Source organism: Tachyglossus aculeatus, chromosome 14 (assembly GCF_015852505.1).
Source record: "Tachyglossus aculeatus isolate mTacAcu1 chromosome 14, mTacAcu1.pri, whole genome shotgun sequence".
NCBI lineage: Eukaryota > Metazoa > Chordata > Mammalia > Monotremata > Tachyglossidae > Tachyglossus > Tachyglossus aculeatus.
In genome coordinates this window covers 18,557,946-18,580,926 of record NC_052079.1, presented here as the reverse complement: position 1 = coordinate 18,580,926, position 22,981 = coordinate 18,557,946, and the positions used below count along the sequence as shown (strand labels likewise).

General features: G+C 48.5%; 1 protein-coding gene and 1 long non-coding RNA gene across 2 annotated transcripts; one reads left to right on the top strand and one right to left on the bottom strand.

Moving 5' to 3' along the window:
• The first annotated feature begins 5,374 nt into the window (after positions 1-5,374).
• LOC119936802 lies at positions 5,375-8,239 on the top strand. The gene is made up of 2 exons (XR_005453849.1): positions 5,375-6,110; positions 7,838-8,239. It is a non-coding gene; the product is annotated as an uncharacterized LOC119936802 (long non-coding RNA).
• On the bottom strand, positions 6,259-22,069 carry SLC35E3 (solute carrier family 35 member E3). Its single transcript, XM_038756321.1, has 5 exons — positions 21,642-22,069; positions 12,976-13,086; positions 9,985-10,143; positions 7,869-7,951; positions 6,259-6,674 (listed from the first exon to the last, which is right to left on the bottom strand). Exons 1-5 carry the CDS (start codon positions 22,032-22,034, stop codon positions 6,488-6,490), a joined length of 933 nt encoding a protein of 310 aa, XP_038612249.1. The 5' UTR covers positions 22,035-22,069; the 3' UTR covers positions 6,259-6,487.
• Positions 22,070-22,981: the final 912 nt, after the last annotated feature.

The window sequence follows — 22,981 nt, the reverse complement described above, 5'->3', positions numbered from 1 at the left end:
TCAAAATAGGTTTGGCCCCTGGTTTTCTTTTCTTAATTTCCTTATGCCTCAGTTTACACTATGGTTTTCGAGCTTCCCGCTCCCAGTGTGATCAGCATTCAGTCCGTGAGGGCGGATAAAGAGCCGGCGTATATCCTTCCTGAATGAGCACTCTGTGTCGCAGGCAGGTTTTTCGAGAAGACAGTCCTCCTTTCATTTATCCTTTGGCAGGAAAGTGCATTCCTACCGCATCGCGTCTGGAGGAGAAAACTCTTCCATTCAGGAGAGCCGACGGCCTCGTACTTTCTAAAGCACAGAGAGTCTCTGCCTCGAACGAGGTGATTTAAGAAGCCGTCAGGTCAGAATAAACAACTTTCCAAATAGACTAAATAAATAATCCGTTAGGCAGTTCCCAGAAATATCGTAATATAGAGAAACAGACCTCAAAGATCGTCTTCTGTGAAAGAGGTTACGGGGAATCAACCGTTTTCTCAACCCCGCTTTATCAGCCAATACCTTCGGGTTCCCTGTGACGAACTGATAATTTTCAGAGAGGTTTTGGGACGTGTTGATACCTGCAAGGGTGGACTTTTTATAAAACAACCTTCCTTTTGAAGACTGACGTATATTGTAACCTTACAATTGGGCTGGGATTATAGGGGAGACATTACATATTACATTATATGTTGCCAGTTTGTACTTCCCAAGCGCTCAGTACAGTGCTCTGCACATAGTAAGCGCTCAATAAATACGATTGATGATGATTACATGAATGAGAAGCAGTGTGGGCTAGTGGTTAGAGCATGGGTCTGGCGGTTGAGGACCTGGGTTCGAATCCTGTTCCCCCGCCTGTTCCGCCGCGACACCCTAGGCACGTCACTTAACTTCCGTGCCTCAGTTCCCTCATCCGTAAACTGAGGATTAAAGCCGTGCGCCCCACGTGGGACAGGCACTACATCCACCCCGATTTGCTTGTATCCACCTCCTCATCATCATCAATCGTATTTATTGAGCGCTTACTGTGTGCAGAGCACTGTACTAAGCGCTTGGGAAGTACAAGTTGGCAACATATAGAGACAGTCCCTACCCAATAGTGGGCTCACAGTGCTCAGTACAGTGCTTAGCACATAGTAAGCGCTTAACAAATACCACAATCATTGTTATTATCTTGTATCTACCCCAGTGCTTAGTACGGTGCCTGGCATAGAGTAAGCACTTAAGAAATACGATAAAAATTATATCCCTTGGGGGGAGGCGGCGGGTGAAGAAATCCCCTCCTTAATTTCAGCCACATTCAAGATAAAGATCTTCCACAGTGAATGGGTTCTTTTAATCATCATCATCATCATCAATCGTATTTATTGAGCGCTTGCTATGTGCAGAGCACTGTACTAAGCGCTTGGGAAGTACAAATTGGCAACATCTAGAGACAGTCCCTACCCAACAGTGGGCTCACAGTCTAAAAGGGGGAGACGGAGAACAAAACCAAACATACTAACAAAATAAAATAAATAGAATAGCTATGCACTAGCAAAATAAATAAATAAATAAATAAATGCATCTGCCTTACCTCCTTCCCTTCCCCACAGCACCTGTATATGTTTGTACGTACTTATTACTCTATTTATTTTACTTGTACATATCTATTCTATTTATTTTATTTTGTTAATATGTTTTGTTTTGTTCTCTGTCTCCCCCTTCTAGACTGTGAGCCCACTGTTGGGTAGGGACCGTCTCTAGATGTTGCCAGCTTGTACTTCCCAAGCGCTTAGTACAGTGCTCTGCACATAGTAAGCGCTCAATAAATACAATCGATTGATTGATCTGCAACGTAATGTGACAAACCACCCCTTTTTATACCATTCTTTTAGAGTAGATGTGATTGCCTTTAAACCCCCTAAATATTACTGTGGCTGACTGGTTTGTATTCAGACCTCTGTAGTGGCTAAGAAACTTTGAGATTTTCAGAGGCGATTTGAAATGCCGCTTCCTTAGTTTGGGGCAGTTGTGGCTTAACACTGTCACTCCGGTCGTCACGGTATTCAGGTGGGAGTGACAGCTGCCACACCTAAGATAAAGATGATAATGACGTATTTGGTAAATGCTCACTATGTGCCTGGTGCACTGTACTGGGCGCCAGGGTGGATGCAGGTAAATTGGGTTAGATACGGTTCCTGTCTCCCACGTGGGGCTCACAGTCTTGGTCCCCATTTTACAGATGAGGGAACTGAGGCCCAGAGAAGTGAAGTGACTTGCCCAGGGTCATACAGCAGACAAGTAAGTAGACAGTAGAGACGCAGCGTGGCTCCGTGGAAAGAGCCCGGGCTTTGGAGTCAGAGGTCGTGGGTTCAAATTCCAGCTCCGCAAATTGTCAGCTGTGTGACTTTAGGCAAGTCATTTAATCAATCAATCAATCGTATTGAGCGCTTACTGTGTGCGGAGCACTGTACTAAGCGCTTGGGAAGTCCAAGTCGGCAACATCTAGAGACGGTCCCTACCCAACAGTGGGCTCACAGTCTAGAAGGGGGAGACAGGAGCAGACAGAGGGTGAGGGGACAGGACTGGGGGACACACTTTTAACTTTCCTGTGCCTCAGCTACCTCATCTGTAAAATGGGGATTGACTGTGAGCCCCCAGTGGGACAACCTGATCACCTTGTAACTTCCCCAGCGCTTAGAACAGTGCTTTGCACATAGTAAGCGCTTAATAAATGCCATTATTATTAAGTAGCAGAGCCGGGGTCGGAGCCCAGGGTCTTCCGACTCCCAGGGCCGTGACCTAGTCATTCATTCAGTCGTATTTATTGAGCGCTTACTGTGTGCAGAGCACTGTACTAAGCGCTTGGGAAGTCCAAGTTGGCGACATATAGAGACAGTCCCTACCCAACAGTGGGCTCACAGTCTAGAAGTGTGACCTATCCCACACTGCTGCTCACTTGGGGTTTAGGGAGCAGATCGGGGGTGAGGATGGTGGCTGGGGGGGGACGGAGGACACTTGTTTGCTGTCATCATCATCAATCGTACTTATTGAGCGCTTACTGTGTGCAGAGCACTGTACTAAGCGCTTGGGAAGGACAAGTTGGCCACATAACTGTCTCCTGATTCCGTCCTTATTTTTGCTCAGTAGCGAGGCCTCCCCTAAAGTGAGGCCGAGTCCCTCGTCTTGCGACAAAGTCGCTGCTGCACTAGAGGAACCCGCCCTGGCGTGAGGACCGACGAGATTAAAGGTAAAAATGACTCGCGGGTGATGATTATTTGGACCGATGGTTTCTGGCGGTGGTTCTCGGGTGCTTTGTTTTTGAGGATCGCAGACTGTTGAGGGGATGTCCCCGATCCTGTTGGTCCCTTCACCCGCTTCGTCCTAGCGACCCCCGCATCCGTCAGTGGATAGAGCCCGGGCGGGCCTGGGGGGGGGGGGGTCAATCAATCAATCAGTCGTATTTATTGAGCGCTTACTGTGTGCAGAGCACTGTACTAAGCGCTTGGGAAGTACAAGTTGGCAACATAAGGAGGACCCGGGTTCTAATCCCAGCTCCACCACGTGCCTGCTGCGTGACTGTGGGCAAGTCACTTCACTTTTCTGGGCCTCAGTCCCCTCGTAGGGGTGAAGACCGTGAGCCCCGTGAGGGACAGGAACTGTGTCCAAGCTGATTAGCCGGGGTCTGCCCCAGCGCTTAGAACAGCGCTTGACACATAGTAAGCGCTCAACAAACACCATCAGTGAGCTCCCCCAAGGGACTGTGTCCAAGTCCCACTTGCATATTCCCTCCCAGCGCTTAGTACAGTGCTCGGCCCACGGTAAGCGTTTTAATAAACACTACTACTGCTACCTGCCCCAGTGAAGGGAGGTGTGGAGTCCAGTATCCAAGTTAACTGAGAGTTAGACTGTGAGCCCACTGTTGGGTAGGGACTGTCTCTGTATGTTGCCAGTTTGTACTTCCCAAGCGCTTAGTACAGTGCTCTGCACATAGTAAGCGCTCAATAAATACGATTGATGATGATGATGATAAGGAACAGATGTGCTCACATAGAAGCAGTGTGGCCTAGTGGAAAGAGCAGTGGTCTGGGTTCTAATCCTGGCACCACTACCTATAATGCCATGGGACCATCGGGCAAGTCACTTACTGTCTCCATGCCCGTTTCCTCATCTGTAAAACAGGTACGAAGTACCTGCCCAAAACATAAGTCCCCTGGGAAAAATATGACCTGATTATCTTCTACCTACCTGGGGCCATAGTCTGGGGGCTGGGATGTAATAAGCACTTGAACAAATGTCACATATCATTATTATTATTCCCTTATTCAACAGTGAAGACTTTTTTTTAAAACAAAAAAGGCAGTTGAAAGTCCATCTTCACGAAGCCTTCTCAGAAGTTAACCCTGGAGAACCAGAGTACAGTTTTCAGGACTGCATTTTGCCCAAGGTAACACCAACCCGCGTCTCTCCGCCCGGGCTGTCTCTGGATTGAAACGTCGAGGCCGCTGTGGTGAAAAATCCGCTCTTTATTTGCGTTGGGTAAAAACCAAATTACCAGCAGTTTAGTCGTGACAAAGGCAGTTACAGCGTCCCTTTGGCAATGTAAAGGAGGCTGGTTTTTTCCCTCCTTGCCCAGATCATCAATCGTATTTATTGAGCGCTTACTGTGTGCAGAGCACTGTACTAAGCGCTCTGATCACACTGAGATGAGCATTTTTCTACAATGTCTAAGTTGAATCCTCTCTTCTGCGGTATCTCCGGGATATCGGTCCTCGTAATCTATTTAAAGAGCTTGTGCACAGCACAAAAACGATTCTCTCCCCTTGCAGTGGGGCGATTCCTCTTCGTTGCTCGGAAAAGGCTTGCCAGCAGCAACTTGTGTTTACTTCCAACAGGTTATACATTCATGCCAACAATCAGTGGCCTTTATTGAGTGCTTACTGTGTGCAGAGCACTGGACTTAGTGCTTAGGAGAGGACAGTATGTGGGCGTTCCCTGCCCACAACGGGCTGACAGTCTGCAGCCAACGTAGGGGTCGTCGGTTCTGACGCCCAAACGGCAGAGATGAGCTGTCCTGACATTTCTTGACCTCAAAATGTAAACCTGTAAAACTGGGACGGATCAAAGTCATTTTCAAAAGGCCCCCCACCCTGCCGACCTGCGGTAAGAATTTCAAAGTTTCGGGGTATCTGTCAGAATAGTTTTTGGAGAGGTCAGTCAAGCGGTTCAAAGGATCTGGAGAAAGCAGCGTGGCTCAGTGGAAAGAGCACGGGCTCGAACCCCAGCTCCACCATGTGTCTGCTGTGACCTTGGGCACATCACTTAACTTCTCGGAGCCTCAGTTACCTCATCTGTAAAATGGGGATGATAACTGTGAGCCCCACGTGGGGCAATCTGATCACCTTGTATCCCCCCCCCCCGGCGCTTAGAACAGTGCTTTGCACATAGTAAGCGCTTAACACAATGCTATTATTATTATTATTAGCTGGGCGAGATTCTGGCTCAGGTGGGTTTCCTACATTTTAGCCCTTGATTTTCTAGAGCTGATTTCCCGGTAAGCGGGGAAAAGATGGTGCCGGGAGAAAACGGCGTCCCAGGTCCTGAGGTTGGGGTGAGCACTGCCTGTTTCTCCCCAGGTGCTCGGCTCCGATGCCAGAACTGTAAAAGGGAAGGGCGGGGAGGGGGGAAAGAGTCAATCCTGCCGAAAGTTAAAGGCAGAGCCGTTTCCTCGTGGATCTGAACGTGCTTCTTTCTGTTGGATGTGCAAGAAGCAGAAGTCACAGCCTCCCCGTGCGGCTCTTCAAGCTCTGTCACGAAACACTGAAAGTGGCCAAAACAGGCCGATAGCCTCCCGGAGCCTAGTGACATTCAAATCTCTCTCTCTCTCTTCCTTGCCTTGAGGCTGTTCTGGGCCCTCTGCCCAACTTAAAAGGGTGGGGGAACGATTCCCATCGGAGCCTTGAGCGGAAAGAACCCAGGACTGCTGACTGAAGTTGGGTTTCTTTCTTTCCACAGCACCAGAAGTCGCAAACCCAGTGGAATGCTCGGCATCTAACTCCCCAAGGCGGTGGGGAAAGGATCATCTTAAAAGCGCGGCCAACTGTACCTCTACCGTCTGAATTTCAAGTGCCTGTTCCGAAGCGTTATGAGAGAAGGTAATCGCCCTCCATTCACGTTTTGTCCTCAGAACATCGAACAGGATAATGGTGAGGAACTCCCCTGGCATTAGCAAAATGATTTTTGCCCGATGCGCTTACCGAGTTCTCCGAAGAAGCCCCGTATTTTTCCACAGTACGACTTGGGAAATGTAAGACGGACCCCTTTTGTTTTGGAGACAGGCTTAAAAAAAAGGTTAACTGAAAAGAGCAAAACGGGAAAAGTTGCTTCCTCAAGTTACAACGCTAAACTCCTCGGTGTCACCTTGCGATACTTTTTGTTTCTGTGGCCCCCGAGAAACCCAAAACCACCTACTTCAGTGCATAATTAATACTTGGGTTCCGTCCTCGGGAGGCCTGGTCTGTAAAACGCCCGATTAGGGCCGCTGAGCCAGTTTACTCTTATTGCCTTCTTGTTCGCTAAGCTTAAAGTAGGTATAGGCCATGATCCCGAATAACGTGCACAAGATCCCGAGCCCCTGGTTGATGGACAGTGGATCCTTGAACAGGAGGTACCCTCCGCACAGAGTGATGCAGAACTTGAAATGGCCGAACATGTTATAGCTGGGGTTTTCTGTTAAGGACAAGCACCGTACGACACGGACCGTCAGTCTCCTGGCTCTCCGCTTACAAAAGCTCGGGGCCCCCGGCAACCCAGAATAATAATAATAATAATAATAATAATAATAATAATGGCATTTGTTAAGCACTTACTATGTGCGAAGGACTGTTCTAAGCGCTGGGGAGGCTGCACGGTGATCAGCTTGTCCCACGGGGGGCTCACAGTCAATCCCCATTTTACAGATGAGGTAACTGGGGCCCAGAGAAGTTAAGTGACTTGCCCAAAGTCACACAGCTGACAGTGGGCAGAGCCGGAATTTGAACCCATGACCACTGACTCCAAAGCCAGGGCTGTTTCCACGGAGCCACGCAGCTTCAAGCCTCTAACTTGCTGAGACTGACGGTGGTCATTGCGGGAAGACCCTCTAGACTGTGAACTTATTGTGGGCAGGAATTGTTCTACCGACTTAGTACAGTGCTCTGCACACAGTAAGCGCTCAATAAATACGATTGATTGATTGACTTGGATTGTCCTCTCCCAAGTGCTTTTAGTACAGGGCTCTGCACGCAGTAAGTACTCAATAAATCCCACTTTCCAATCATCATCATCATCATCAATCGTAGTTATTGAGCATTTACTATGTGTAGAGCACTGTACTAAGTGCTTGGGAAGTACAAATTGGCAACATATAGAGACAGTCCCTACCCAACAGTGGGCTCACAGTCTAAAAGGGGGAGACAGAGAACAAAACCAAACATACTAACAAAATAAAATAGAGTAAAAAATATGTACAAACATATATACATATATACAGGTGCTGTGGGAAAGGGAAGGAGGTAAGATGGGGGGGATGGAGAGGGGGACGAGGGGGAGAGGAAGGAAGGGGGAAAGCAGCCCTATTTCACCACATCCAAAATACAAGACTGTAGACTGTGAGTTCCCTGGGGACAGGGGATCACACCTACCCACTCTGTGGCAGTGTGCTTTCCCAAGCGCTTAGTACAGTGCTCTCCACCCAGTAAGCGCTCAGTAAATACCACCGCTTGAAGGCCCGCTCCCAGAACGGCGCTCTTCCGACATCGGGGCGAGAAAATCACTGTGGCGTTTTCTCAGAAGGGCTAGTGGTGTTTAAATACCTAAAAGCATCCTACCGTTTGCCGTCCAGGAGAAAAAGAGCCACGCGAGGCAAAGGATACGTGACGGGTGACGTGTTCCCAATGATCCAGTAGATGGACAGGTTTACCATGAAGGCCACCACACCGGACAGCAGCACCATAAGCTGTGGATCAACAGACAGTGAGGATTTGTCATTCTGCCAAAGGATGTTTCCTCAAAACTGACTGACTCTCAAATAGGCACCTCTCTGTGAGGCAGAGAAAAAACGGGATTTTGGTTTGGGAAAAGCAAAACCGGCAATGGGAGGGAATAATAGTCGTGCTTGATCCTGGAAATTCAGCGACAATTTCTGTGATTAAACTAGTTCAGAGTTCTGGACTCGGACAATGGCACTACGAAAGCTTTTTCGTATTTATCGCTTTAGGGGAAATAAACACTTTCATTGAGCGTCTTCCTCCTCATTCTTTTTTTAAAAGGGCACCTGCCAGGTACCGTACTAAGAACTGGGGTAGGTACAAACTAATTAGGTTGCACACAGTTCCTATCCCACCTGGGGTTCACAGTCCGAACCCCCACTTTTGCCATGAGGTAACAGGCAGAGAAATGAAGTGACTTGCCCGAGATCAATCAATCAATCAATCGTATTGAGCGCTTACTGTGTGCAGAGCACTGTACTAAGCGCTTGAAGTCGGCAACACATAGAGACAGTCCCTACCCAACAGCGGGCTCACAGTCTAGAAGAGATCTAGATCACAGTCTAGATCACAGAGCAGACAAGTGGCAGAGCTGGGATTCGAACCCAGGCCCCTTCTGACTTCTAGGCGCCGGTTCCGTCCACCGGGCAACGCTTCCTCTCCCATATATTGTTTGAACATATTTACTTTAGATTGTAGTGAGGACATATTTAATGAAACTGTGTTCCATAAGGCTATAGCTGTGATGACACTATCAGTTTACTACTGCTATGGATATTCTAGAATCCTCAAGGAATTAAAAGCCTCCTCAGGGCCCGCCGTCCCTGCCTGTACACAGTTCACGACCCATGAGTGTTGGGCCGACACAGCTGATCTAACCAGAACCTTCTAACATAATAATAATAATAATAATAATAATAATAATGGTGGCATTTGTTAAGTGCTGGGGAGGGTACAAGGTGCTCAGGTTGTCCCACGTGGGGCTCACAGTCTCAATCCCCACTTTACAGATGAGGTAACTGAGGCTCAGAGAAGTTAAGTGACTTGCCCAAGGTCACACAGCAGACATGTGGGGGAGCAGGGATTAGAACTCACGACCTCTGACTCCCAAGCCTGTGCTCTTTCCCCTGAGCCACGCCGCTTGGCAGGGATATTGGGGAGGGGGGATGAGGGTGGGCAGGACCAAAGATGGAAAGGTACAATATACTTAAGCATCACTATGCTTTATTGATTGTCCTGCTACAGCCCAGGCCTGGATGTTAGAAGGTCCTGGGTTCTAATCCCAGCTTCACCACTGCTCTGCCGTGTGACCTTAGGCAAGTCACTTCACTTCTCCGGGCCTCAGTTCCCCCATCTGTAAAATGGGGATTGAGACCGTGAGCCCCACGTGGGGCAATCTGATTACTTGTTAGAGAAGCAGCGTGGCTCAGTGAAAAGAGCCCAGGCTTTGGAGTCAGAGGTCATGGGTTCGAATCCCAGCTCTGCCAATTGTCGGCTGGGTGACTTTGGGCAAGTCACTTAACTTCTCTGGGCCTCAGATACCTCATCTGTAAAATGGGGACGAAAACTGTGAGCCCCCCCGTGGGACAACCTGATCACCTTGTAACCTCCCCAGCGCTTAGAACGGTGCTTGGCACATAGTAAGCGCTTAATAAACGCCATCATTCATTACAGCGCTTGGCACACAGTAAGCACTTAAGATACCACAATTATTACATACGAGCCGGTGTCCTACTGCCTGCCTGCCGCGTGACCTTGGACGAGTCACGTCACTCCCCTGTCCCTCCGCTTCCTCGCCTGTAGAATGGAGATTCCGCATCCACTCTCTTCCTTCCCACTTGGACCGAGAGCCCCGGGGGAAGACGGGGGACCGTGTCCGACCTGATTAACTTGTAACTACCCCAGCGCCCAAAGGCAGTGCTGAACAGATACCGTGATTATCGCGATGACTACGGCCCTCGTCTTAGTAGAAAAAGCGTTCTCGGCGCGCTCGCAGACTTACCACGGCGGAGAGCGACCACGGTCCAAATATCCCCCCTTCTCCGAACACGGGCTCAAAGAAGGGCACGATGGCCAACAGCAAGACCGATGACATGGGCGCTTGGTAGTAGAGCAGCTGCATGGAGTTCACTTGCAGCTCGTGCTGTTTGGCTCCAACCCACTACGGACGGAGAGGGGGGAAAAAACAACACGTGAGCCGAAGGAAGTCGCCGCTCGCCCCGGGGCCTTGGACCAAGCCCGTCGGCTCCTGAACTGGGCTCGCCCAAGTGCTTAGGACCGCGCTGTGCCCACGGTAGGCGCTCAATAAATACCGCGCAATCCCGAGCTCTGGCGTTAATCAATAAAGCGGATGGGCTCGGTTGGGTCACGCGGAAGTCGGATGAGATGGCAGGGAGGGGGAGCGGCCTTCAGGTGCTTAGTACAGTGCTCTGCACACAGTAGGCGCTCGGTAAATACGGCTGACGGACCTGGGGACGAAACGGTTTGTTGTTGACGGAGCGAGAGGGCGAACGAGAGATGTCCAGCTCAGTATTTAGGATGGCTGGGCTGAGACCCCAAGTGCTTAGTACAGTGCTCTGCACACTGTAAGCGCTCAGTAAATACGGCTGACGGACCTGGGGACGAAATGGTTTGTTGTTGACGGAGCAAACGAGATGTCCAACTCAGTATTTAAGTTTATTCCCCCAAGCGAACTGAGATCTAGCTTAGACTGTGAGCCCCATGTTGGACTGGAGTTCTGGACTCGGATGGCACTACGAAAGCTTTTTCGTATTTATCGCTTTAGGGGAAATAAACACTTTCATTGAGCGTCTTCCTCCTCTTTCTTTTTTTTAAAAGGGTGCCTGCCAGGTACCGTACTAAGAACTGGGGTATGTACAAACTAGTTAGGTTGCACACAGTTCCTATCCCACCTGGGGTTCACAGTCCGAACCCCCACTTTTGCCATGAGGTAACAGGCAGAGAAATGAAGTGACTTGCCCGAGATCACAGAGCAGACAAGTGGCAGAGCTGGGATTCGAACCCAGGCCCTTCTGACTTCTAGGCGCCGGTTCCGTCCAACGGGCAACGCTTCCTCTCCCATATATTGTTTGAACATATTTACTTTAGATTGTAGTGAGGACATATTTAATGAAACCGTGTTCCATAAAACTATAGCTGTGATGACACTATCAGCTTATTACTGCTACGGATATTCGAGAATCCTCAAGGAATTAAAAGCCTCCTCAGGGCCCGCCGTCCCTGCCTGTACACGGTTCGCGACTCGTAAGTGTGGGGCCGACACGGCTGATCTAACCAGAACCTTCAGCACAGTGCTCGGCACACAGAAGGTGCTTGACAGACCAATCCATGGTATTTACTGAGTGCTTACTGTGTGCACAGCACTGTACTAAGCGCTTGGGAGTGTTGTTAAGCAGCACGGCTTAGTGGAGAGCGCACCGGCATGGGAGTCAGAAGGGCCTGGGTTCTAATTCCACTTCTCCGCTGTGTGGCCTTGGGTAAGTCACTTCACTTCTCTGGGCCTCCTCCTCTGGAAAACAGGAATTAAGACTGTGAGTCCCATGTGGGACAGGGACCGTTTCCAACCTGATTAGCCCGTCTCTGCCCCAGCGCTTAGAACAGCGCTTGGCGCATCATAAGCGCTTAACGAGCCCCGTCATTATTACTGATTGACTGATTCATTGAATGGAGTCAAACCAGGAAGACACAACTTGCCCCCAAGTACAAAGCGGCAGGCATCATCATCAATCGTATTTATTGAGCGCTTACTATGTGCAGAGCACTGTACTAAACACTTGGGAAGTACAAGCCGGCAACATCTAGAGACGGTCCCTACCCAACAGTGGGCTCACAGTCTAAAAGGCATTACTGGCTCTCTCTTTTTAATGGTATTTGTTAAGCGCTTACTATGTGCCAACCACTGTTCAAGTTCTGGGGGTAGAGACAAGAAAACCAGATGGGACACAGTCCACGGCCCATATTCCTGTTCAACATTAAGCAGTGGGTATCTGTATCATTAAAATGTCCCGTCTCAATGCAACTCTGCCTTCCTTTTTCCTTTGCTCCTGGCATTACTGAAGTAGGACAGGTATTTTTTAAGCACTCAATAATAATAATTATTTGTTAAGCACTTACTATGTGCCAGGGAGTATCCTAAGCGCTGGGACGGATACAAGCAAACGGGTCTGGACACAGTCCCTCTCCCACGTGGGGCTCACAGTCTCAACCCCCTTCTGACATCAATCAATCGTATTTATTGAGCGCCTACTGTGTGCAGAGCACTGTACTAAGCGCTTGGTACAAGGGAAGTACAAGTTGACATGACCTTCTGACTCCCAAGCCTGTGTACTTGCAGTGTGACTCAGTGGAAAGAGCCCGGGCTCTGGAGTCAAAGATCATAGGTTCGAATCCCGGCTTCACCACGTGTCTGCTGTGTGACCTCGGGTAAGTCACTTAACTTCTCTGAGCCTGTTCCCTCATCGGTAAAATGGGGGTGAAGACTGTGAGCCCCACATGGGACAACCTCATTACCTTGTTTCCCCTCCCCAGCGCTTGGACAGTGCTACTTGCAGCGTGACTCAGTGGAAAGAGCCCGGGCTTTGGAGTCAAAGATCACAGGTTCGAATCCCGGCTTCGCCACGTGTCTGCTGCGTGACCTCGGGTAAGTCACTTAACTTCTCTGAGCCTCAGTTCCCTCATCGGTAAAATGGGGGTGAAGACTGTGAGCCCCACATGGGACAACCTCATTACCTTGTTTCCCCTCCCCAGCGCTTGGAACAGTGCTTTGCACGTAGTAAGCGCTTAACAAATGCCATGATTATTATTATTATTATTATTATTATTATTACTATCCACTCCGCCATGCTGCTCCCTGGGTGTTGAGCACTCTACTAAGCGCCGGGCATTTCTAGTCTCCCTCTCTCGCCTTCTTCAAGTCGAGAAGCAGCCCTCCGAACCGCCTCACGGGGATGGAGAGAAAGAAAAGTTTACCAACCACTTGATAAAGGGACGTGACAAACACACCGAGAGTAGCAAACACCAGTCCGCGGAAATTGAACTTCACGTCGTAGTAGGAATTCAGGATTACGCCCAGGGTGATGGGAATCTGCAGAGAGAGCCGGGAAAAGGCATTTTAAAGGAAAACCGTGGGTTCGGGCATTTCTCTTCACAGTCTTTCCGAAGGTTTCAAAGCACATTCATTCGTTAAGCGCCTACTATGTGCCAAGCACTGTTCTGAGCACCGGGGTGGTAGAAGTTAATGAGGTTAACACACAGTCCCTGCCCCACAAGGGGCTCCCACCCTTCATCCCCATTTTACAGATGAGGTACTGAGAAGCGAAGCGAGCATTTATGGGGAGCGGAGCACTGTCCTACGCGCTTGGGAGACTACAATACCACAGAACTGGTAGATAGAGTCCCTGCCCACAAGGAGTTTTCAGTCCACTTCAATCGTATTTATTGAGCACTTTCTGTGTGCTAAGCGCTTGGGGGAGTACAACGCAACAATAAACAGAGACACTCCCTACCCACGACCAGCTTACGGTCTTGGGGGTGGAGGGAGACAGATGATATAGAGAGAAGCAGCGTGGCTCAGGGGAAAAGAGCCCGGGCTTTGGAGTCAGAGGTCATGGGTTCAAATCCCGGCTCCGCCACTGTCAGCTGCGTGACTTTGGGCAAGTCACTTCACTTCTCTGGGCCTCAGTTCCCTCATCTGTAAAATGGGGATTAAGTCTGTGAGCCCCACGTGGGACAACCTAATCACTCTGTATCCTCCCCAACGCTTAGAACAGTGCTTTGCACATAGTAAGCGCTTAATAAATGCCATTATTATTATTATTATTATTATGGGTTCAAATTCCGGCTCCGCCACTGTCAGCTGCGTGACTTTGGGCAAGTCATTTCACTTCTCTGGGCCTCAGTGACCTCATCTGTAAAATGGGGATTAAGACGGTGAGCCCCCCCGTGGGACAACCTGATCACTCTGTAACCTCCCCAGCGCTTAGAACAGTGCTTTGCACATAGTAAGCCCTTAAAAATTCCACCATTATTATTATTATCATTATTAAAGGAATAAGTAAATAGATTACAGCTATGTACACAAGTGCCTAGGTGAGCCCACTGTTGGGTAGGGACTGTCTCTATATGTTGCCAATTTGTACTTCCCAAGCGCTTAGTACAGTGCTCTGCACACAGTAAGCGCTCAATAAATACAACTGATGATGATGATGATGGGAGCTGGGGGTAGGGGGGATGAATAAAGGGAGCAAGTCAAGGGGATAAAGAAGGGAGTGGGAGATGAGGAAAAGTGAGGCGTAGTCTGGGAAGGCCTCTGGGAGGAGATGGGCCTTTAGGAAGGCTTTGAAGGGGCAGGGAGGGTCATTGTCTGGGGGATATGAGGAGGGAGGGAGGGAGGGAAAGCGTGCCAGGCCAGAGGCAGGACGTGGGGGAGAGGTCAGCGACCAGATAGATGGAATCTATCCCTGAAGAAAGGTCTCATGGCAATTCATCATCAATTGTCATCATCAATTGTATTTATTGAGCGCTTACTATGTGCAGAGCACCGTACTAAGCGCTTGGGAAGTGCATTCATTCTATCTGCTGTTTGAATATATGGACCACGACCTGATGGGATTGCGAGAATCGGGCTTGGCTCACTTTAATGAAAACCATATAAAGTCAGTCATGAGACAGCTGATGGAGGGCCTGGATCACTGCCACAAGAAGAACTTTTTGCACAGAGATATTAAGTGTTCGGATAGCCTACTAAACAACAGAGGGCAGATAAAGTTTGCAGAGTTTGGACTTGCTCGACTATATAGAGAAGCAGCGTGGCTCAGTGGAAAGAGCCCGGGCTTTGGAGTCAGAGGTCGTGGGTTCAAATCCTGGTTCCACCACATGTCTGTTGTGTGACCTTGGGCGAGTCACTTAACTTCTCTGAGCCTCAGTTCCCTCATCTGTAAAATGGGGATTAAGACTGTGAGCCCCACGTGGGACAACTTAATCACCTTGTATCCCCCCAGCGCTTAGAACAGTGCTTTGCACATAGTAAGCGCTTAACAAATGCCATCATCATCATCATCATCATCATTTATTATTATTATTATTATTCTATAACTCCAAGGAAAGCTCAGCCCGCACCCTCCGCTCCTCTGCCGCTAAGCTCTATGAATGGCACATAATAAGTGCTTAGCAAACAGCATTATTATTAAGTACCATAATGAATTACAAGTAGCAGCATGAATGATATATTCATTACGCCCGTGCTCTGCACTCATTAAGCACTCAAGAAATACGGTTGCATGAATAATTATTAATTAGTCCCAGGCTCTGCACACAGTAAACAGTCAAGAAATTATTGTGAATCATATGGATTAAGCACTTACTGTATGCAAAGCACTGTACTAAGCGCTTGGGAGAGTACAAAATCCAACTGAATGATGTAATTATTCATTAGTCCCGGGCCGGGCACTCGGTAAGTGCTCAAGAAATCTGAATAATTATTGATTAGTCCCATGCTCTGCACTCAGTTAAGCGCTCAAGAAATACAACTGAATGACTGGTTATGAATTAGTCCCGTGCTCTGAACTCAGTACGATTAATGATTATATAGTTATTCTATTAAGTGCTCAATAGATTATTAACGTATTTACTGAGCACTTACTGCGTGCAAAGCACTGTACTAAGCGCTTGGGAGAGAACAATACCCGACTGGCTGAATGAATGATGGAATTACTGATTAGTCCCATGCTGTGAACTCATCAAGCACTCAAGAAATCTGAATAACTGACAGAACTACTGATTAGTCCCGTGCTCTGCACTTACCAAACACTCAAGAAAACTGAATGAATCTTAGAATTATTGATTAGCCCTGTGCTCTGCACACAGTAAGCGCTCAATCAATACGATTAAATGAATGATTGATTAGTCCCGTGCTCTGCAAGCAGTAAGCGCATAAAAAAACTAAATGAATGAATGAGGAATTAGCCCCGTGCTCTGCACGCAGTAAGTGCTCAAGAAAACTGAATGAATGAATGATAGAATGATTGATTAACCCCGTGTTCTGTACACAGTAAGTGCTCCAGAAAACAGTAAGCGCTCAATAAATACGATTGACTGAATGAGTGAGAGGATGATGGATTAGCCCCGTGCTCTGCACGCTGTAAGCGCTCTGGAAAACTGAATGAATGAATGAGTGAATGATTGATCAGTCCGTGCTCTGCACTAAGCGCTCCAGAAAACTGAATGAGTGAGTGAATGATGGATTAGTCCAGTGCTCGGCACACAGTATACGCTCAAAAAATATGAATGAATGATGAATTAGTCCCGTGCTCTGCATACAGTAAGCATTCAGGAAAACTGAATGAATGAACGGTAGAATGATTGATTAGTCCCGTGCTCTGCACTAAGCGCTCCAGAAAACTGAATGAATGAGTAAATGACTTATCAGTCCGTGCTCTGCACTCACTAAACGCTCGTCCATGCTCTGCACTTACTAAACACTACAGAAAACAATGAACGAATGAATGAGTGAATGATTGATCAGTCCGTGCTCTGCACATAGTAAGCGCTGCAGAAAACCTAATGATTGAGTGAATGATGAATTGGTCCCGTGCTCTGCACTCACTAAGCGCTCCAGAAAACTGAATGAATGAATGAGTGAACGAATTAGTCCCGTGCTCTGCACTCACTAAGCGCTGCAGAAAACTGAATGATGAGTGAATGAGTAAATGATTAATTAGTCCCGTGCTCTGCACACAGTAAGCGTTCAACAAAACTGAATGAATGAGTGGTAGAATGATTGATCAGTCCCGTGCTCCGCACTAAGCGCTCCAGAAAACTGAATGAATGAATGAATGGTAGAGTGATTGATCAGTCCGTGGTCTGCACTCACTAAGCGCTCCAGAAAACTGAATGAGTGAATGATTGATTGATCAGTCCGTGCTCTGCACTCACTAAGCACTTCAGAAAATGAATGGATGAGTGAATGATTGATCAGTCCGTGCTCTGCACTCACTAAGCGCTCCAGAAAAATGAATGAATGAATGGTAGAGTGATTGATCAGAAAACTGAATGAGTGGGTGAATGACTGATCGATCAGTCCGTGCTCTGCACTAAGCGCTTCTGAAAATGAATGAATGGTAGAGCGACGGATCAGTCCGTGCTCTGCACTCACTAAGCGCTCCTAAAAAATGAATGAGTGAATGATGGCTCAGTCCGTGCTCTGCACTCACTAAGCGCTTCTGAAAACTGAATGAATGAGTGATGGATCAGTCCGTGCTCTGCCTCACTAAGCGCTTCAGAAAACTGAATGATTGATCAGTCCGTGCTCTGCGCTCACTAAGCGCTTCAGAAACCTGAATGAATGACTGATCAGTCTGTGCTCTGCACGCAGTAAGCGCTCCAGAAAAACGAATGAATGAATGGTAGAGTGATTGATCAGTCCGTGCTCTGCACTCACTAAGGGCTTCAGAAAGTGAACGAATGAGTGAATGGTAGGGTGATTGATAAGTAGGGTGATTGATCAGTCTCTGCACTCGCTAGGCGCTCCAGAAAACTGAGTGAGTGAATGACTGATCAGTCCGTGCAGTGCACTCCCTAAGCACTTCTGAAAGTGAATGAATGAATGGTAGGGCGACGGATCAGTCCGTGCTCTGCACTCACTAAGCGCTCCAAAAAATGAATGAATGAGTGAATGATGGCTCAGTCCGTGCTCTGCACTCACTAAGCGCTCCAAAAAATGAATGAATGAGTGAATGATGGCTCAGTCCGTGCTCCGCACTCACTAAGCGCTCCAGAAAACTGAATGAATGAGTGATGGATCAGTCCGTGCTCTGCCTCACTAAGCGCTTCAGAAAACCGAATGAATGAGTGATGGATCAGTCCGTGCTCTGCAGTCACTAAGCGTTTCTGAAAATGAATGAATGAATGGTAGAGTGATGGATCAGTCCGTGTTCTGCACTCACTAAGGGCTTCAGAAAGCGAATGAATGAATGGTAGATTGACTGATCAGTCCGTGCTCTGCACTCACTAAGTGTTCCAGAAAACTGAATGAATGAGTGATGGCTCAGTCCGTGCTCTGCACTCACTCAGCGCTCCAGAAAACCGAATGAATGATTGATCAGTCCGTGCTCTGCACTAAGCGCTTCTGAAGATGAATAAATGGTAGAGGGATGGATCAGTCCGTGCTCCGCACTCACTAAGCGCTCCAAAAACTGAATGAATGAGTGAATGAATGAATGATGGCTCAGTCCGTGCTCCGCACTCACTAAGCGCTCCAAAAAATGAATGAATGAATGAGTGAATGAATGAATGAATGATGGCTCAGTCCGTGCTCCGCACTCACTAAGCGCCTCAGAAAATGAATGAATGGTAGAGCGATGGATCAGTCCGTGCTCCGCACTCACTAAGCGCTCCAAAAAATGAATGAATGAGTGAATGAATGAATGATGGCTCGGTCCGTGCTCCGCACTCACTAAGCGCTCCAAAAACTGAATGAATGAGTGAGTGAATTAATGATGGCTCAGTCCGTGCTCCGCACTCACTAAGCGCTCCAAAAAATGAACGAATGAGTGAATGAATGAATGATGGCTCAGTCCGTGCTCCGCACTCACTAAGCGCTCCAAAAACTGAATGAATGAGTGAATGATGGCTCAGTCCGTGCTCCGCACTCATTAAGCACCTCAGAAAATGAATGAATGGTAGAGCGATGGGTCAGTCCGTGCTCTGCACTCACTAAGCGCTCCAAAAACTGAATGAATGAGTGAATGAATGAAGGATGGCTCAGTCCGTGCTCCGCACTCACTAAGCGCTCCAAAAACTGAATGAATGAGTGAGTGAATGAATGATGGCTCAGTCCGTGCTCCGCACTCACTAAGCGCTCCAAAAAATGAACGAATGAGTGAATGAATGAATGATGGCTCAGTCCGTGCTCCGCACTCACTAAGCACCTCAGAAAATGAATGAATGGTAGAGCGATGGGTCAGTCCGTGCTCTGCACTCACTAAGCGCTCCAAAAACTGAATGAATGAGTGAATGACTGAATGATGGCTCAGTCCGTGCTCTGCACTCATTAAGCACCTCAGAAAATGAATGAATGGTAGAGCGATGGGTCAGTCCGTGCTCTGCACTCACTAAGCGCTCCAAAAACTGAATGAGTGAGTGAATGATGGCTCAGTCCGTGCTCCTCTGCACTCACTAAGCGCTCCAAAAAATGAATGAATGAATGAATAAATTAATGATGGCTCGGTCAGTCCTCCGCACTCACTAAGCGCTCCAAAAACTGAATGAATGAATGATGGCTCAGTCCGTGCTCCGCACTCACTAAGCGCTCCAAAAACTGAATGAATGAGTGAATGATGGCTCAGTCCGTGCTCCGCACTCACTAAGCACCTCAGAAAATGAATGAATGGTAGAGCGATGGGTCAGTCCGTGCTCTGCACTCACTAAGCGCTCCAAAAACTGAATGAATGAGTGAATGAATGAAGGATGGCTCAGTCCGTGCTCCGCACTCACTAAGCGCTCCAAAACCTGAATGAATGTGTGAATGAATGAATGATGGCTCAGTCCGTGCTCCGCACTCACTAAGCGCTCCAAAAACTGAATGAATGAGTGAATGAATGAAGGATGGCTCAGTCCGTGCTCCGCACTCACTAAGCGCTCCAAAAACTGAATGAATGAGTGAATGATGGCTCAGTCCGTGCTCCGCACTCATTAAGCACCTCAGAAAATGAATGAATGGTAGAGCGATGGGTCAGTCCGTGCTCTGCACTCACTAAGCGCTCCAAAAAATGAATGAATGAGTGAATGAATGAATGATGGCTCGGTCCGTCCTCCGCACTCACTAAGCGCTCCAAAAACTGAATGAATGAGTGAGTGAATTAATGATGGCTCAGTCCGTGCTCCGCACTCACTAAGCGCTCCAAAAAATGAACGAATGAGTGAATGAGTGAATGATGGCTCAGTCCGTGCTCCGCACTCACTAAGCACCTCAGAAAATGAATGAATGGTAGAGCGATGGGTCAGTCCGCGCTCACTAAGCGCTCCAAAAACTGAATGAATGAGTGAATGAATGAAGGATGGCTCAGTCCGTGCTCCGCACTCACTAAGCGCTCCAAAAACTGAACGAATGAGTGAATGAATGAATGATGGCTCAGTCCGTGCTCCGCACTCACTAAGCGCTCCAAAAACTGAACGAATGAGTGAATGAATGAAGGATGGCTCAGTCCGTGCTCCGCACTCACTAAGCGCTCCAAAAACTGAATGAATGAGTGAATGATGGCTCAGTCCGTGCTCCGCACTCACTAAGCGCTCCAAAAACTGAATGAATGAGTGAATGAATGAATGATGGCTCGGTCCGTGCTCCGCACTCACTAAGCGCTCCAAAACCTGAATGAATGTGTGAATGAATGAATGATGGCTCAGTCCGTGCTCCTCTGCACTCACTAAGCGCTCCAAAAACTGAATGAATGAGTGAATGATGGCTCAGTCCGTGCTCCGCACTCACTAAGCACCTCAGAAAATGAATGAATGGTAGAGCGATGGGTCAGTCCGTGCTCCGCACTCACTAAGCGCTCCAAAAACTGAATGAATGAGTGAATGAATGAAGGATGGCTCGGTCCGTGCTCCGCACTCACTAAGCGCTCCAAAAACTGAATGAATGAGTGAATGATGGCTCAGTCCGTGCTCCGCACTCATTAAGCACCTCAGAAAATGAATGAATGGTAGAGCGATGGGTCAGTCCGTGCTCCGCACTCACTAAGCGCTCCAAAAAATGAATGAATGAGTGAATGACTGAATGATGGCTCAGTCCGTGCTCCGCACTCACTAAGCGCTCCAAAAAATGAATGAATGGTAGAGCGATGGGTCAGTCCGTGCTCTGCACTCACTAAGCGCTCCAAAAACTGAATGAATGAGTGAACGAATGAAGGATGGCTCAGTCCGTGCTCCGCACTCACTAAGCGCTCCAAAACCTGAATGAATGTGTGAATGAATGAATGATGGCTCAGTCCGTACTCCGCACTCACTAAGCGCTCCAAAAACTGAATGAATGAGTGAATGAATGAAGGATGGCTCAGTCCGTGCTCCGCACTCACTAAGCGCTCCAAAAACTGAATGAATGAGTGAATAATGGCTCAGTCCGTGCTCTGCACTAAGCACCTCAGAAAATGAATGAATGGTAGAGCGATGGGTCAGTCCGTGCTCTGCACTCACTAAGCGCTCCAAAAAATGAATGAATGAGTGAATGAGTGAATGACTGAATGATGGCTCGGTCCGTGCTCCGCACTCATTAAGCACTTCAGAAAATGAATGAATGGTAGAGCGATGGGTCAGTCCGTGCTCTGCACTCACTAAGCGCTCCAAAAACTGAATGAATGAGTGAATGATGGCTCAGTCCGTGCTCCTCTGCACTCACTAAGCGCTCCAAAAAATGAGTGAATGAGTGAATGAATGAATGATGGCTCAGTCCGTGCTCCGCACTCACTAAGCGCTCCAAAAACTGAACGAATGAGTGACGGATCGGTCCTAGTTTTTGCACACGGTGAGCGCTCAATAAATACGACTGAATGAATGAGTGAATGCCGAACGAGTCCCGTGCTCCGCCCCCCTTAAGCGCTCCAGAAAACCGAATGAATGAATGAGGGGGCGGGGGCCCAGACTGACCAGGGTGAGTCGTACGTTGGCGGAGAAGGCCTTCCGGTAGAAGACGGTCTGGATGAGGAGGATGGCGGGGGTGGTCATGGCCTTGGCCAGCTGGTAGGTGCCCACGGTGTTGTGCTGCAGCGACAGGTTGGTGAAGACGACGAAGCCGCAGAAGGCGAGGGCGAGGGGCAGCAGGGCGGCGGGCCGCAGCCGCCGGGGCGCGAACAGCCGCAGCCGGTGGCAGGCGGCCAGGCCCAGCCCCGTGGACGCCAGGTGCACCAGCGTCAGGCTGACGTTGGGGAACCCGTGACGCGCGTACAGCCACTTGTTCAGGAACACGATGCACGTCGACGACAGCAGGTTCAGCAGCAGCCCCGACGCCAGCCGCCCGTGCGACCACGGCCACGCCGCCATCACGGCACGGCACGGCACGGCACGGACGACGACGGGACCCTCCTCCCTCCTCGCCGCCTCACCGCCCGACGACTGAGGCCAGGCCGCGCCTCGCCCCTCACTGCGCACGCGCCACCCGCTTCCGGTCACGAGGCAGAAGGACGAGCGGGGGGGGGGCCCCGCCACGTGCCGCCCGCGCTTCCGGTCACGAGGCGGAATGGCGCGAGGGGGGCCCCGGCCACGTGACGCCAGCGCTTCCGGTCACGAGGCGGAAGGGCGGCGGTCGGCGGCCGGTCACGTGCCTCGGGGCGCCCCCCCCCCACTTCCGGACACGAGGCATAACGATGAGAAGAACGATATTATCATCATATTATACATTATATAATATTATCTATTTTATTTTATATATAATGTATCTTATCATTTTTATAATTTTTATACTGTATTTTATATATGCATATATGTATATATAATTTAAATCCGATTTCATATTTTTATAATGTAGATCGTGCACCACAATTTCATAAAATAATTTTTATATTATACATCATATAGCATACCGTATATCTTATTTTATATAATATATCTTATAATTTTATACTATATTTTATATATGCATGTGCTTATATATAATATACATCTTATTTCATATTTTTATAATATATAGTATATTATGCATCGCATAATTTCATAAAATGATTTTTATAAATATATAAAATATAAAATAATTTTATAATTATAAATATAATTATAATTTTATAATTTTTTCGGGAGAGGCAGCGTGGCTCAGTGGGGAGAGCCCGGGCTTTGGAGTCAGAGGTCGTGGGTTCAAATATCCCGGCTCCGCCAGTTGTCAGCTGGGTGACTTTGGGCAAGTCACTTCACTTCTCTGGGCCTCAGTGACCTCATTTGTAAAATGGGGGTGAAGACGGTGAGCCCCCCCCCCCCCCCCCGCCCCGTGGAACAAC

Bases quoted from the DNA above. Each gene is read 5' to 3' on its own strand.
- SLC35E3 (XM_038756321.1), bottom strand. From the start codon at position 22,034: ATGGCGGCGTGGCCGTGGTCGCACGGGCGGCTGGCGTCGGGGCTGCTG. The intron at 10,144-12,975 runs GTTGGTAAACTT...CTCCGTCCGTAG, and splicing joins TCACGTCCCTTTATCAAGTG to TGGGTTGGAGCCAAACAGCA. The intron at 7,952-9,984 runs GTAAGTCTGCGA...GTTGATCCACAG, and splicing joins CGTGGTCGCTCTCCGCCGTG to CTTATGGTGCTGCTGTCCGG.